General features: G+C 41.2%; 1 protein-coding gene across 1 annotated transcript in view; it reads right to left on the bottom strand.

Annotated features, from left to right (window-relative positions):
* Positions 1-15,110, bottom strand: part of CLSTN2 (calsyntenin 2) — a 339,779-nt gene that overhangs the window by 22,543 nt on the left and 302,126 nt on the right. The window contains exons 9-10 of the mRNA XM_084847086.1: positions 5,074-5,240; positions 638-786 (exon numbers count right to left, since the gene is read on the bottom strand). Of these exons, the coding sequence (XP_084703212.1) occupies positions 638-786; positions 5,074-5,240 (316 nt within the window). The remainder of the gene's footprint in view (positions 1-637; positions 787-5,073; positions 5,241-15,110) is intronic.

Below are 15,110 nucleotides of genomic sequence, written 5' to 3'. Positions count from 1 at the left end.
TCTTCCTTTGCAAGAAACACACAGTCTAAGGAAAAACAATTCAACCAGTCGATGTATTGTTTTCAGAGTATCTGTATATTTGCCTTTTCATGTCTATCCACTGTCCATCTATGGAACTACTTGGTCCCATGTGAACATTAGGAGCACAATTTCTCAAATTGCTTATGGGTAGCAGAGCATATCATTAGCAGGCACGATCTTTAGAAAGGTCAATGCACACATACCATTTAAACGCTTAAATAACATATCACAAACAGTCAATGGTTAAACCTGATTAGATGGCTTCTAATTGTTATGCAGTTTACATTACGCACTCAAATTGATACTTAATGGGTTTGATATAGCTATCTTGTTAAATGTGCATCAAGAACCTAATCATCCATTTTATACTGAATGCATCAGGAGGCCATTTCACACTTATCCAGAACTCTATCTGAAGTCAGTGGGCAAATCGGAATTAAAGAATGACTCCATAGTTATTTAGTTATTTCATTATAAAACTAAAAGTACTTCTTAACCTGTTGGCCAAACCATTAAAGTTCCAATTTTATTGATAAATGTTATTTGCATGTCATCATTTGATATGAAATTTACTGATGTACTTCTGGTTTAGTCAAGCTTAATGAATTTAACTTACTGGACTTTGGATGAGACTCTTAGACGGCGAATGCCTGAGGTTGGAAATTGTCTTGAGTTGATATAGGAGACCTTCTGGAGAGCTTGATTTATATTCTCAATGTCATCTCCTTCTATAACAAGTACTGACTGGGAAGGATTGAAGTGATACTGGCAGTAAGGAAGAAAGAGAGAATATAATTAGTATTTAGGGAAGTAATGTAGAATGTCTCTTCAAAACACTTAAAATTACAGGTTCCTAAAGACTGTTTCTTAGAGACTGGTTAAATCCCTAACAAAGTAAAGAGAAACTATAATTTTATTAGCTAATGTTTGTTCTGTACATAAGGCCTTTTAGGAACAAGCACCCACTAGGCACTCATCTACCACACATTTTAGCAATTATTGCAGCTATAATTAACTGTAAAGTAAATTAAAAGTCAATGGAACTACTGTGAATCAAGATAATTTCTTCTACTATTCATATTTAACCATTGTGCTTTTGCCATAACTATAGCTTATCACGATAAAATGTGAGGGTCAATTTATCTCTGCAAGATCAACAAAACATTGTTAATGTTCTCTGTATATACTCTGTATTCAAATTCTTTATTCTAAGTGGATGGATGTTTTCATATTCTACCATTAAACGTGCCTATTAAACCTGGAATCACAGCATTATAGTGGCCTGGTTTACATATGCAGGAGAATAAGTATGTGTGTGTGTGTGGGGGGGGTGAGTTAGTAGAGTCCTATGTAGGTACAATGGACTGTACAAAGTCCAACTAGAGGTAGGGAGAGTATCACATTTTTAAACATAGAAGCATAGAAACAACTCTTTGACCATAGAAAACCTACACAGTAGGGAGCAGATTAGACTACAATTTATCTAGCTGATGTGCTAAGCTTTTACTTGCAGGGAGTCCTTTTCATGGGGAATATTAAAAAAATAGAATTACTCATTTGAAATCTCAAGTGGTGCAGTACCCTCTACACTTCATGATTTAGCCACCTCATTATGCTGTATGTGTAAACCAGAGTATATTTGCAGGAGTATTAAATGATTTTTCCAAGAGGAAAGGCTGACAGTTAAGGTGGGATGCAACTTGTTTTTAATGGGCCAGCCTGTTTTGCTAAGTGATCTATAATACTGGGGAAGCACAGTGTCTGCATGCCATCTTCCTTACCAAGAAGTATGTCACTTTGTGATTGTGACCAATATCCCCTGGAACATGTTTTATGGTACACCATGTGATCAAAATTGTGTGTGACTATCTCCCCCATTCGACATACACACACACATACAAATGTGTGTCACTAGATACTTTCAGGTTTGCTTTACTCTGGATAGGGATGGATTTATCTGTCTGTTTTTGCTTTCTATGTTTTTTCAAGAACAAATTCATTTCATCCTATTTCCGCATCAGTTTGCAAATTTATTTTTAATGACTTCATGAAAATGTGTACATTTTCAAGCATATGAAAATTCATATGAATTTTTGTATGTAATTCCCTGTAAGACACATTTTTGCAATCAATTTAACTTAACATATGCCTTTTGTATTCTATTTTCCTGAATGTATCCCTTTTTGTATGCAATTTCCCCAATGTGCACATTTTTGTAAACATTTATTTGTTCAGAGAAAGGCATCTTAAAATTTGTGTGAAAACTGAAAGACAATTGTGTTCTGGTTCCTGTATTAATACAGGAAGTGCAAATTAGGACAATTCATATTAAAATGTGAACCAAACAAATTTCTCCCCAATCACCAAGTCTGGGAATATATCACATCTGAAAGTAGCTGTGCATCTGATTTGATCAAATTTGTTAGGATTCCAGCAATGACTTTGTATTTTTGCTTACCTTTACTTATGTCATTAGACTAGACAACTGTACCATTCATGTATATGAATTGGCAACTGTGACTCAAAACAAGCTTCATAACTATTACAAAACTTATGTGGCACATTCATCCAGTTTTAGTTTAGCTTAGTTAGTGCTTCTGATCTTTTTGGCCCAGATGTTTGGGTCCTTCCGTTTTCCCTGGTTCACTGCAGCAGAGGGAGAGCATCCCAACAGAGCTGCCATAGGACTTACAAGAGTTGTCTACATAACTAGTTTATGGTGGTTAGCACAGGGCTGTTTGGGTGGAAGCTAAAAAGACAGCCAGCTGGTATTACAGAATGCTGCAATTTGTGTATCTCCAGAGTCCATTTGATTTGTATTGATTTAGGCCATATGTTTTAAAACAGGGTGGTATCAGCAGTGAAGTTGAAAAAACACATCTTATACATTTGCTACTGACTTTATTGAAACAATATTACAACATAATACTTTTGTGATACAAATCAATTGCACAACTCAATTCAGGTAGCTGGGCTAAATATTTAATTGATATGACTGTATTCTTAATTTTGTCTGTATAATGAAAAATCTACCATGTATGTGTGTGCACTATACGTTTCTATGTACAGGTATAATATGTATACAGATGTTGTTGAAAGTCAGGCACAATCTGTCTTTCTTAATGTTCTGTTCAGCTCCAGGCCCAACTGCAGTTCTTTCATCAAGACATGTCACTGTCAGGCCAACTAAGAAACACTGCTTGAGACCTCTCTTTGACAGCTTCTTTCATTTTTGCCTCCTGCTGTCATCTCAAAATAGCTGAAAAGGTAAAAATGAAAGAAGAAACTTGCACCACGCCAGCTCATAGACTGGAGATTGAAAATGTTTTGAACTCGAAAAATTAAACCCTTGGATTCATTTTCCCCACCCACAGCTAGTTCACAGAGACAGCCGCTTGTCCATAGTGGATCAGCCGTTGGAGGCAAAACTGAAGACAAGAAATTCTGGAATTCCTCAAGCAGGCTTCAGAGAATGGTCAGCTTTCCAGAGGGCAACAGTGGTGTAGAAACTGTGCTTCTGCTGATCATGAGATAAGCAAGAGCTAACAAAGGACAGGAGATATTTTAATAAATAACATATTTACTTTTGCATATTTTCTCACAGCCATGCTTTTCTATCAAGTAATTTTAATTTTTGTTGAAGAAATGTGATGTTAGCTGTGACATTTCTATATGCATAACCCTTGTTAGTAATTCACCAAGAGAAAAAGCCTATGAAATCATTAAAAGTTTGCACCATTACAATATAAAAGCAACTACTGAAAATATTTTGAATACCTTATCCAGTGTTAAATACTACCCCATTTATTAACCTATAGCCCAAGGTTGTAGGTTGCAACCTTTCCTTATCTGGAAGTAACTCTCACTGAAATCAATGGGGCTTACTTCTGAGCACACATGCATAAGATTATGTTGTTCAACATTTTACAGCCAGCCCCATGTTAGCTGTTTACATATTTTATAGCTTTCTTGTGTTAGGTATTATTTAATCCTGGGGTCTCCTACATGGTACTCATGGGCACCTATGGGCCTGTGGACACCTCCCTTAGCACCCCCCAGTCTCCCTAACCCTCCTCCTTAAAAAAAGTTTAAAAGTTTTAAAAAAATAAATACAAAAAGAATGAGGAGGCCAGCATTCTGCAGAGTGAAGTGCCAGTCCCCAGCACCACACCATTCTATCTTTCACTGTGTGTATCTTGGCGCAAGGGGAAGTCTGCATAAGCTCCTTTGCTTTGCTACATGTTGCCATGTGCTCTTAATAAAAAGGAAGCTGTTTATCATCCTACCTGTGTCTTCTGGGCACTGACCTGAAAGCAGAACCTTGTAGGCATGAAAACAAAGTACTTCACCTCTAGGACCCACAGGCAAAGAGGAAACACTGCTCATGATGACTGTATGCTACCAACAGGATCAGAGGCAGCATGCAGCTGAATACCAGTTATAAGGGAGCAACAGCAAGAGCAGGCTATTGCCTCTGAGAAGCTTATGGCCTTCTCAGAGGCATCTCTTTGGCCACTGTGGGAAATAGGATGCTGGACCAGACAGCTCTTTGGACAGATCCAGCAGGGCTCTTCTTATGGTCTTCTTATGTTACCATGGCATACCTTGCAGTGTGCTGTGATCTCTCCAGAAGACAAAAGTTGTGTAATGTTTAGCTGGTCAATGTTACGGTTTTTGGTTTTTTAAATTCTGCTTCTCTTATGGTAATCATTTTCAAGGTGCTAGTCTAGCACACCCCTAATGTTAACTGTGTTGCATCTCCTGCGAATCTTACCTGTTTCTGTGCCAAGTGCCTCAAACATGCCACTGGCAGGATGGACTGAAGATGCTGCAGAGCTGTAAAGCACCTGTGGCCCCTGGTTTCTATAGGTTTATATTGGGGCAGAAATGGTAACATTCAATGTCACACAGTTCCTCTTCACTTTTTTTTCCTTGCATGACTTTATGGTAAATGAGATTGCTTCTGGGAGTACATTTGTACTCTACCTTGTGCTCTGCACTTCATAAATCAACTTTAAATGTTATCAAAGATGATGTCAGTTCATCCCTCACCTTTATTCCTTGTCCAAGACTTTCCAGCGAATTAATATCCAGCCCTTCCTTGCACGCCTGCAAACAGGAAATCACTTTCTGACTCTCAATTTTGCCCGGCCGGATGGTAAGGCTGGCAAGGCTGCCATGGAAATACTGAGCAAATCTCGGTTTAGTGACTTCTCCTCCTATTTAAAAAAGAAGCACAAATCATCACTGATAATAATTCATAGATGCAGATTTATTTATGACTATCAGTACTTCCAGCACTGTCTTAAATGTTTGAAACAGTTGGCAATCCAGCTGCTGCTGCTTCTTTTTTAATCATGAACAGAATTCCAAGTAGAATATGGCTCATGGATTGTTATGCAGGATACAATTTATGCTTAAGCTACTGTTATGCTTAAGGCTCTATCACCATTTAACTCCTATTTTTGGAGGCATAGAAGTTAGCTGTGGGAATGAATTCTAGCTTGAAACATGGCATACGAAACTTCAGCCCTGCAGCATGTGATGGGAAAGCTGCTGCTTCTATTTTAATTTAGAAACAGGGTAAATTAAACATCAAACTCTATTATATTTCAGAAGAGATTTGTGATTCTATAGATCAAAAAGCAAATCTGAAAATAACATGCTAGATTTAAAAACAAAGCACCATCTAAAGGCGATCTAAACTTTTATTTCTGGGAGCAGTAAATTTCCCTTATAAAGCAATATACAATTAGTTAAGGTTAACATTAACAAATTGTCTTCCTACCATATTTGCTTAGCTTCAACAAAAAAATGCATTCTACTTCCCTATAATGCCTGAGATATATGCTAAATAAAAACGATGGGCTGATAGATGAAGAAAAAAACAAATTTCATACCAAGGAAATTAACCCATTTAGACCTGGTTTTAGTAAGGTCAGTGAGTGTGATGCGGGTGAATTAAAAGAAACTGGACTTTTGACACTTATTTCATACACACTGATTTATTGGAGTATAGACAGCAGTATTGCTTTTATTTCATCAAGATCCTAAGTGGATACATAGATTGTACCTATCAATGATTTCTGAAAGGGATATCAGATAATATACATTGAGTCTTAGTAAACCTATGATTGAAAAATACAATATATGAATTGGCCCTTAGATTATTAAATTCTAGCTGCCCAAGACAGGTGCCAATGTAATTTTATCTTCTAACCATGATTAAGGGTGCAATCCTATGCATGTTTAGACAGAAAAAAGTCCTACAACTTCCAGCATTTCCCAGCCAGGCTGGGGAATGCTGGAAGTTGTAGGACTTTTTTCTGTCTAAACATGCATAGGATTGCGCCTTAAGTGACTGGAAACACGCCACGGGCTCACTCCATCCTTCCCTCTCATACTCTAATTCCTCCCTTCCTTCCATAGTTTGCTTTAACCAGAGTATAGTTTTATATCTGCACCAAAGTTAATTCTGATCATTATTAACTGAATTTATTTATTTATTTATTTATTTTCTATACCGCCCAATAGCCGAAGCTCTCTGGGCGGTTCACAAAAATTAAAACCAAACACACAATAAAACAATTGAAAATATATAGAACATTAAAACCACAATATAACAATACAACCACAATAAAATCTAGCAGCAGTGCAGGAGTTTAAAATACAGATTTAAAACAGCAAAGATAAAAATTTAGAAAGCTAAAATGCCTGGGAAAATAAAAAGGTCTTCACCTGGCGCTGACAGGAATACAATGTAGGCGCCAGGAGAACCTCACTAGGGAGCTCATTCCAGAGCCGGGGTGCCACAGCAGAAAAAGCCCTCCTCCTAGGGATGGGGAAGAATTTCTCCCCGAAACTTCAGGGGGCCGAGTGCCAGCATTCGGTCCTCCGAAGTTTCGGGGAGAAATTCTCCCCCCCCCCCCCGGGATGGGACTTACCTTTCACGAATGTCGCTCCCGGCAGCGGGTCCCGGCGGTGGTTCGGCAGGTCTTCGCCACGGGCAGGGGCGGCAGCCGGTCATTCGACCGGCTGCCGCCGCCGCCATTACAAGAAAAATAAAAAAAAACACAACGCCTCTGTGATAGGCTACGTAACAATTAACGTAGCCTATCACGGCTAGATTTGCAAAGTCAGCCATGATAGGCTACGTTAATCGTCACATAGCCTATCACAGGTGACTTAAAAAAAAAAAAAAAAGCGCTTACGCTAATGGCGGCCCCCATAGGGAGCTGCCATTCGCGTTCCTTATTTGGTCCCTGTAGTCTACGTAAATTTTCGCCGTAGTCTAGGTAAATCTTTACGTAGACTACAGGGACCAAATAAGGAATGCAAATGGCGGCTCCCTATGGGGGCCGCCATTTGCGTACGCGCTTTTTTTTTTCAAAGTCACCCGTGATAGGCTACGTGACGATTAACGTAGCCTATCACGGCTGACTTCGCAGATCTAGCCGTGATAGGCTACATAAATCGTTACGTAGCCTATCACGAGGCTTTTTTTTTCTTTTTTTTTTCTTTTGAAGTTCGCGGCCGGGGAGACGGGGCGCTTCTCCCTGGCCTGAATTTTGGCCGGGCGAGGCGGGAAGCTTTCCCCCCAGCCTGAATTTCGGCCGGGCGAGGCGGGAAGCCTCCCCCCAGGCCTGAACTTCGCGGGGAGAAGCGAAGCGCCTCCCCCCCACCGCGAAGCAAGCTGCGAGACCAGGTAAGTGACTTTCGTACATCCCTACCTCCTCCTAGTAGCCACCCGCCTCACTTCCTTTGGCAGGGGCTCACGGAGAAGGGCCGCTGACGATGATCTTAAGGTCCGGGCAGGCACATATGGGAGGAGGCGATCCTTCAGGTAACCTGGCCCCAAGCCGTTAAGGGCTTTAAATGTTAACACCAGCACTTTGAATCGGGCCTGGAAATGGACTGGCAGCCAGTGCAGCTGGAAAAGTACTGGCGTAATATGAGCTCGCAGGCCAGTCCCTGTTAACAATCTTGCTGCCCTATTTTGGACCAGCTGAAGTTTCCAGACCGTTTTCAAAGGCAGCCCCACGTATAACGCATTGCAGTAATCCAGACGAGAAGTTATCAGAGCATGGATAACTGTAGCTAGGCTATCTCTGTCCAGATAAGGGTGTAGTTGGTATACCAGCCTAAGCTGATAAAAAGTGCTCCGTGCCACTGAGTTCACCTGTGCCTCAAGTGACAGTTCTGGATCCAAGAGCACCCCCAAACTATGAACCTGATCCTTTAGGGGGAGTGCAACCCCCTCCAGAACAGGTTGAATATCACCTAGCCGGGCAGACGAACCACCCACTAACAGTACCTCCGTCTTGTCTGGATTGAGTTTCAGTTTATTGGCCCTCATCCAGTCCATTACCGTGCCCAGGCACTGATTCAGAACAGCCACTGCCTCACCTGGGTTTGATGAGAAAGAGAGGTAGAGCTGGGTGCCATCTGCATATTGATGGCACCTCAGCCCACACCTCCAGATAACCTCCCCCAGCGGTTTCATGTAGATGTTAAACAGCATGGGGGATAAAATAGAGCCCTGTGGAACCCCATGGCACAATTGCCATGGCACAGAGCAATAATCCCCCAGCACCACCTTCTGGAATCGGCCATCCAAGTAGGAGCAGAACCACTGTAGTGCAGTGCCTCCAACTCCTAACCCAGACAACCTATCCAGAAGGATACCATGGTTGATGGTATCGAAAGCCGCTGAGAGGTCCAGGAGAATCAACAGGGTCGCACTGCCCCTGTCCCTCTCCCGGCATCCCACAGGGCGACCAAGGCAGTTTCCATTCCAAAACCAGGCCTGAAGCCCGATTGAAATGGATCTAGATAATCCGTTTCATTCAACAGTGCCTGGAGCTGTCCTACAACCACCCGCTCAAGCACCTTGCCCAGGAAGGGGATGTTGGCCACTGGCCTATAATTGTTAACATCCTCTGGGTCCAGGTTAGGCTTTTTCAGGAGTGGTCTAATTACCGCCTCTTTTAAAGCGGCAGGCACCACTCCCTCTCTCAAGGAGGAATTTACAACCTCCTGGACCCAGCCAGACAACCCCTCCTTGTTTGATTTAATAAGCCATGAAGGGCAAGGGTCAAGCACACAAGTGGTCGATCGGACTTGGCCAAGCACCTTGTCCGCATCCTCAGGCCTCAGTAACTGAAAACTCATCCAATAAAACTGGACCAGACGGTGCTCTGAACACCTCTACCAATGGAACTACATTAAGGGTGGTGTCCAATTCATGACGAATCTGAGCGACTATATCCTCAAAGTGCCATGCAAACTTGTCACAGCCTGCTACCGAGGGTAAAAATTAGTGTTTTTAGAGGGTAAAAATTAGAGGGTAAAAATTAGTGTTTGCAAACCAGCTTCAACCTTGGTTAAAACCTAAGCATAGCTAGGGTTAGCATCAGTGTACATATTATAGTAAAACATGGAACAGAATTTGCACAGGAGGAAGGAAGGAAGGAAGGAAGGAAGGAAGGAAGGAAGGAAGGTAGGAAGGAAGGAAGGAAGGAAGGAAGGAAGAAAGAAAGAAAGAAAGAAAGAAAGAAAGAAAGAAAGAAAGAAAGAAAGGAGAGTGAAAGCCATGTCTTCAGCATAGTCTCCATATCCTAGTCTTGATCAGGAGCAGGAGAGCTAGTGTGGAGTGGTGGTTAGAGTGTTGGACCGGGACTTGGAAGATCTGGCTTCTAGTCCCCACTGGGCTATGAGGCTCACTGGGTGACTTTAACGCAGTCACTGACTCTGAACCTAACCTACCTCACAGGGCTGTTGTGAGGATAAAATGGAAAGAAGGAGGACCATGTAAGCTACCTTGGGTTCCTTGCAAGAGGAAGAGGTGGGATATAAATGTAACAATAATAACAACAACATATATGCATTAGGCCCTAGAGAATGAAATCTACAAGAATATCCTCTAAGCATAGTTTATTATGCATCTTCTTCACCCTTGCAACATTTACCAAAGTAATAATAATTGTGGTAAAATAGCTGGTACATATATTCATTTAGCCTTCCTACTCACACAACTTGCTATAATTGAATTATATCTCAAAAGCCCCAGTTACTACAGTTGTATAAGCATTTATTTACATTTTTTTTGTTTTTTAAATGAAAACAGAACACCCACTAATAATGCATGAAACCATGCAGAATGCAGTCAAAAGTCAGTATCCTTTTGTCAAGACTGATGTGGAACGTGGAACAAAAGCAACTGAAAAGGACACAAAGGAACATCTCTTGTGTTATGATTTCAAACATTTTATCCTCAAGGATGAGTTGATCATTGTTTCAGAGCCTGCAACCTATGCTTATTGTTATTGTTTTTATTTTACTTTATCTTTATTTATTTATGTGGTCCCACCAATGTACATGGCACTTTATGAAACAGCCTCTCAATCATCTATGGCCCTCAGTGCTCCTTTTCCATCCCAAGGGCTGTAGATTCTTGTAAGGATTGTCTCCTCCCATATGTGCCTGCCTGGACCCTAAGATTATCTTCAGGGATCCTTCTCCAGTGGCCCCAGCCAAAGGAAGTGAGGTGGGTGGCTACCAGGAAGAGGGCCTTTTCTGCTGTGGCACCTGGCTGTGAAATGAGCCCCTAGAGAGGTTTGCCTGGCACCTATGTTGTACTCCTTTTGACGCCAGGTGAAGTACCTTTTTATTTTCCCAGCATTTTAGCATTCTAGTCTTTTAGCTCTATTGTTTTAAATCAGTATTTTAAATCTCTGCATTGCTGATAAGTTTTACTCTGTACTTTTATATTGTAGTTTTAAGCTTTTATATTTCATATTGTTTTACATTACATTTTAATATTGTTGTACCTTGAGGTTTTAATGTCTGTGAACTTCCTAGAGAGCTTCGGCTATGGGGCAATATAGAAATGTAATAAATAAATAAATAAATGCTAGCACACATTCCTCAATAATTTATTTATATTTTTTATAACACGTATGAAATTTTTATACCACACAATAACATCCACAAACTGGTACACAGAAATCAAAACCACAACATTAATCAGGTGTTAAATGTCCACCAAAACAGAAATACACAAAATTAAATATTAGCCCATATTAGCCCATTGAAAAGCAGCAGAATAAAAATGGCTTCCAAAAGACACACTGAAAACAAAAACTTTTTAACTTGCACTTGGAAAGATAGCAGAGCCTGGAGCCAAACTAACTTCCTATGGGAGGGCATTCTAAAACTCTGGGGCTGCAACAGAAAATACCCTTGCCTCCAAATAGGATAGAACTTCAAATAGCAGGATGTGAATGGTGGATCTCAAATGTCAGGAAACTTCATACAGCAAGAACTGTTCCCTGAAACAGACAGCATACAGGGCATTTGGGGCCAAACTTTGTAGCTTCAACTGAACTTGGAAGCAAATTGGTAGCTAGTGCAGAAGTTTTTAAATAGGTGATACATGAGAGTGAAGACTCAAATCTACTAATAATCAAATGGCAGCATTTTGCATTATCTGAGGTTTCCAGATCGTCTACAAGAGCAGCCCCATGTAAGAGGATTATAGCAACTCCATCTGGATGTCCTTTAAAGCATGGATGACAGTAGCCAGATCTTAATTTCTAGCATAAGGCATAGCTGGTATATCAGCCAAATCTGATAAAGGCACTCTGGGCCAATATCTAGAAATTCCAGCAGTCTGGAAACCAGGAGCAGTACTGGATCTAGTAGCACCCTGCCCCCCCACCACCCCAAGAACCTGATCCTTGCAGGGAAATGAAATCCCTCCCAGAAAATGCAGTTCCCCAACTATCATCCCCTCTGTCTTATATCAACTGACAGCCAAACTACATGTTACACTTAATCTGTATTGTGTTTCTGTTTTTACAGATGCAGGGGTATGATGCTTACTGGGAATGCAATACACAGAGAGCGGAGGCTTATGTCTTTCCTTTCTGGCATGGCTGAAAATAAAATAATCCACCCACTGCACAGCTATAACTTTTTTGGAGGAAAAGTTCCCATTAGCATTAATGGGATTTCTGCCCCTCTAAGAATTCAAACTGTGCAGGAGCAGAGATTTTAGTTCTAGAGATAAGCTTCACCTCTATGCATGCCGTATTCCTGGTAAGGATCCCATAAGCCCATCCCATTCTCACAATAACTTAAAGTAAAAATGGTGCTGTAGCTATGAAGGCCTTGATGGGCTGGTAAGAACACTGGTCTGACAAAAGTGAAGCCAAGGCTCTAAATCTGTGTGAAATATTATGCTTGCACTTGCATCTAATAAAAATAAAGTGATGGGTGGCGCACTGCAGGTCATGACTAGTACTTAAGAAATTATGCCTTGATTGGATGCCGACAAGCTGGAATTAGTTTAAACTAAAAAGGGTCATGCAGAATTGGCAGAACTTGGAATAAATAAGAAGAGAAAGTGGATATCTGCTGCACGGGGGAAGAGATGTGTAGGGAGTGATGGGGAGATGGCCCAGGGATCCAGTAAAATGGTAAATGAAATTAATGCTATGGCTTTTGTTGCATGTTTATGGAGAATTCCACTTTCACAAAGACACATACAAAGACATTTATGCATGTATTGCTTATCTCGTATAATAAATATATTATTTCACCAAAAAGTAGCATAAAGGTACAATGAGGTCATCAGTCACTTTAATCAGAATGGGAAGTGAACAAGATCTTGCACAAAGAGAAGTCTTACACACTTGTAACAATAAAACTGAGTTGCATCTTTTCCCTTTTGTGGTCTGGATTTCTGTTCTACGGTACTCGGTCTGTATAATCCTGATAAACCCTTATGTGGACTAGTGGCAGTGCTTACAGATACCTGCCATGCATTGGGTGTAACATGTAGTTTGACTCTAAGTTTAAGGTTATTCACCCCCATCCAGTCCATTACCGACCTTGAACATGCATTCAGGGATGCCACTATTTCACGTAGAAAGTGATGACACCACACCCCATGCTCAGTTGACCTTGCCTAAAAGTTTCATGAAGATGTTAAAAAGCATGGGGACAACACTGAGCCCTGACGAAGTCAACAGGATAACTTCCACAGGAAGGAACGATAGTCTTCCAGTTTTATTTTCTAATATCTACTCTGCAGTACGGTGCCCCCCACCTCAACTCCCAACCCTGAAAAGTGTCTCATGGCTGATGATACCAAAAGCTGCTAAAAGGTTTGAGGGAATCAAGAGGCTCACGCTGTTCCCATCTCTCTCCCAGCACAAGACATCCATCACGGTGATCAAGGCAGCTTCAGCTGTAAACCAAGTCCTGAAGTCATTAAGGGATCTATATCCAAAAGGCTTAATCCAAAAGTGACTGACATTAGACAGGCATAACCACCTCGAGCATCTTGTACAAAAAAAGACAAATTCAGTATCCTGGTCAGCAGGCTCAAGAAATGGTTTCTTTGAAAGAATCTAAACAACCATTTCCTTCAAGGGGGCTGGCAGATACCCCTCCAATAAAGACACATGGACAGTCGTGGTGATCAGGCTGGCTAGCCTTGTTCAGCTGGAAGTTACAAACCAAGATGGACAAGGTTTGAAAAAGCAAATTTTGGCTCAAACCCTACCAAGTATTTTATCTTCTTGAGAGAATCTAGCTGAAACTCATCCTAGCAACTTGTATTGACAATAGCTAAGGGACTTCCAGGACACACTCTACCTAAGTCAGGAAGGTGAAAACGGGTCGGAATTTTCCTGAACCTGACAGACATGGTGTGTTTGAAATATTATAGAACTATGCAGGAGGCAGATGAACAGGAGGCAGATTTTAACATATGCCTGAACATAACACACTTAATAGTATATAAGTTCAGAGAGAGGTGTTAGTGGAGCTTGGAAAAGAGACACATGTGGCCCTGAGGAAAGGCTGACCATTGTCAGGAGCAGTCAGGACTCAAACTGATAGTCTTGGGATCTGTGTGCAGCTGTCCTGTGTGATGAGGCACTGAACTGCAGATTGCAGCATCTCTCTAGGCAGTGAAATACTCTCAAGCCCTGTACTGATTCTGCCCACCAATGCTGGCTATTGGATCCTGCTGGACAGGAAGTAGTTGAGGGCTTCCTTTTGAGCCTTCCCCAACAATATAGTCTTCTTGAACTTTGATGTACTCCTGTATCTTTTGGTTTTTCTTAGTTCTGACTTCTGGATTGCTTTTCAGTACTTTCTCCTGACCCCCCCCCCCTTTGATCCTGCCTTGCTTGCTCTTTGCTTCCTGGCTTGTTCTCCAGTCCTGACTTCTGGTTTCTTCCCTCGATTCCCATCTTCTGGTTCTGGCTTCCAGCTCATCTCAGGTTGTTGCCTTCAGCTCAGCCCTGACAAACATATACTACAGTTACTGGCTGAGGGAAGGCAGGGATGCTTGATATCCAAAAGTTTTTTTGTTGTATTGTATTAAATAGCAGTGGCTTGGATCCAACAGTGTGTTCTGAGGGTGGAAAGGCTCTTCTACTCATTCAAGACAGAGTGCCTCCCTGAATTCTGCCTGTCCCACTGCACCTTCCTGAGCCCCATCCAAGACCATCCTAGAGGGTCCCTTGATTCTCAGGAGTGCCTTTTCAGGGGTCTAGAGGGGATTTGGGATAGTCAAGTAGAACCAGGAAAGCCCCGAGAGTTCTGCTCATGCTTTTCTGGATCCAACCCATAGTTTCTAAATGTATTAATAGATTACCACTGTTATTACATGTTTCTCCACATACAGTAAGTCAGATCTGGCAAAGATGGAGAAATCAGAGATGGAGCTCAAATAAAACTTGTGGACAGTGTGTGTTTCCATCACAAAATCATTCCTATCTACCTGAACAGAAACATAGAAGCTGTAGATGTAGAAAATGCTCTTATCCATGAAAAATAATAATGGCAAACCACTGACCATAAAATACTGTTATGAAACTAGCCACACAACACAGATTCCACATAATACAATTCCACATATTACGTATCACAGTTCTGCTCTGTATCACAATATTCTAACAAAAAGACCTCTGGAATTAGTTCTTTCAGAAATCCTTACCAAAGACACTTGAACAGTTGTTGTTTTTTTAATTTCCTACATCTGCACAATGGTATGACACCAACACATATTATGC

This window comes from Heloderma suspectum, chromosome 3, assembly GCF_057233095.1.
Source record: "Heloderma suspectum isolate Gila_16-S chromosome 3, 16-S_ref, whole genome shotgun sequence".
In the NCBI taxonomy this organism is placed as follows: Eukaryota; Metazoa; Chordata; class Lepidosauria; order Squamata; family Helodermatidae; genus Heloderma; species Heloderma suspectum.
Note: the sequence above shows the minus strand (reverse complement) of the source record. Positions and strands in the feature narration are given on the sequence as shown.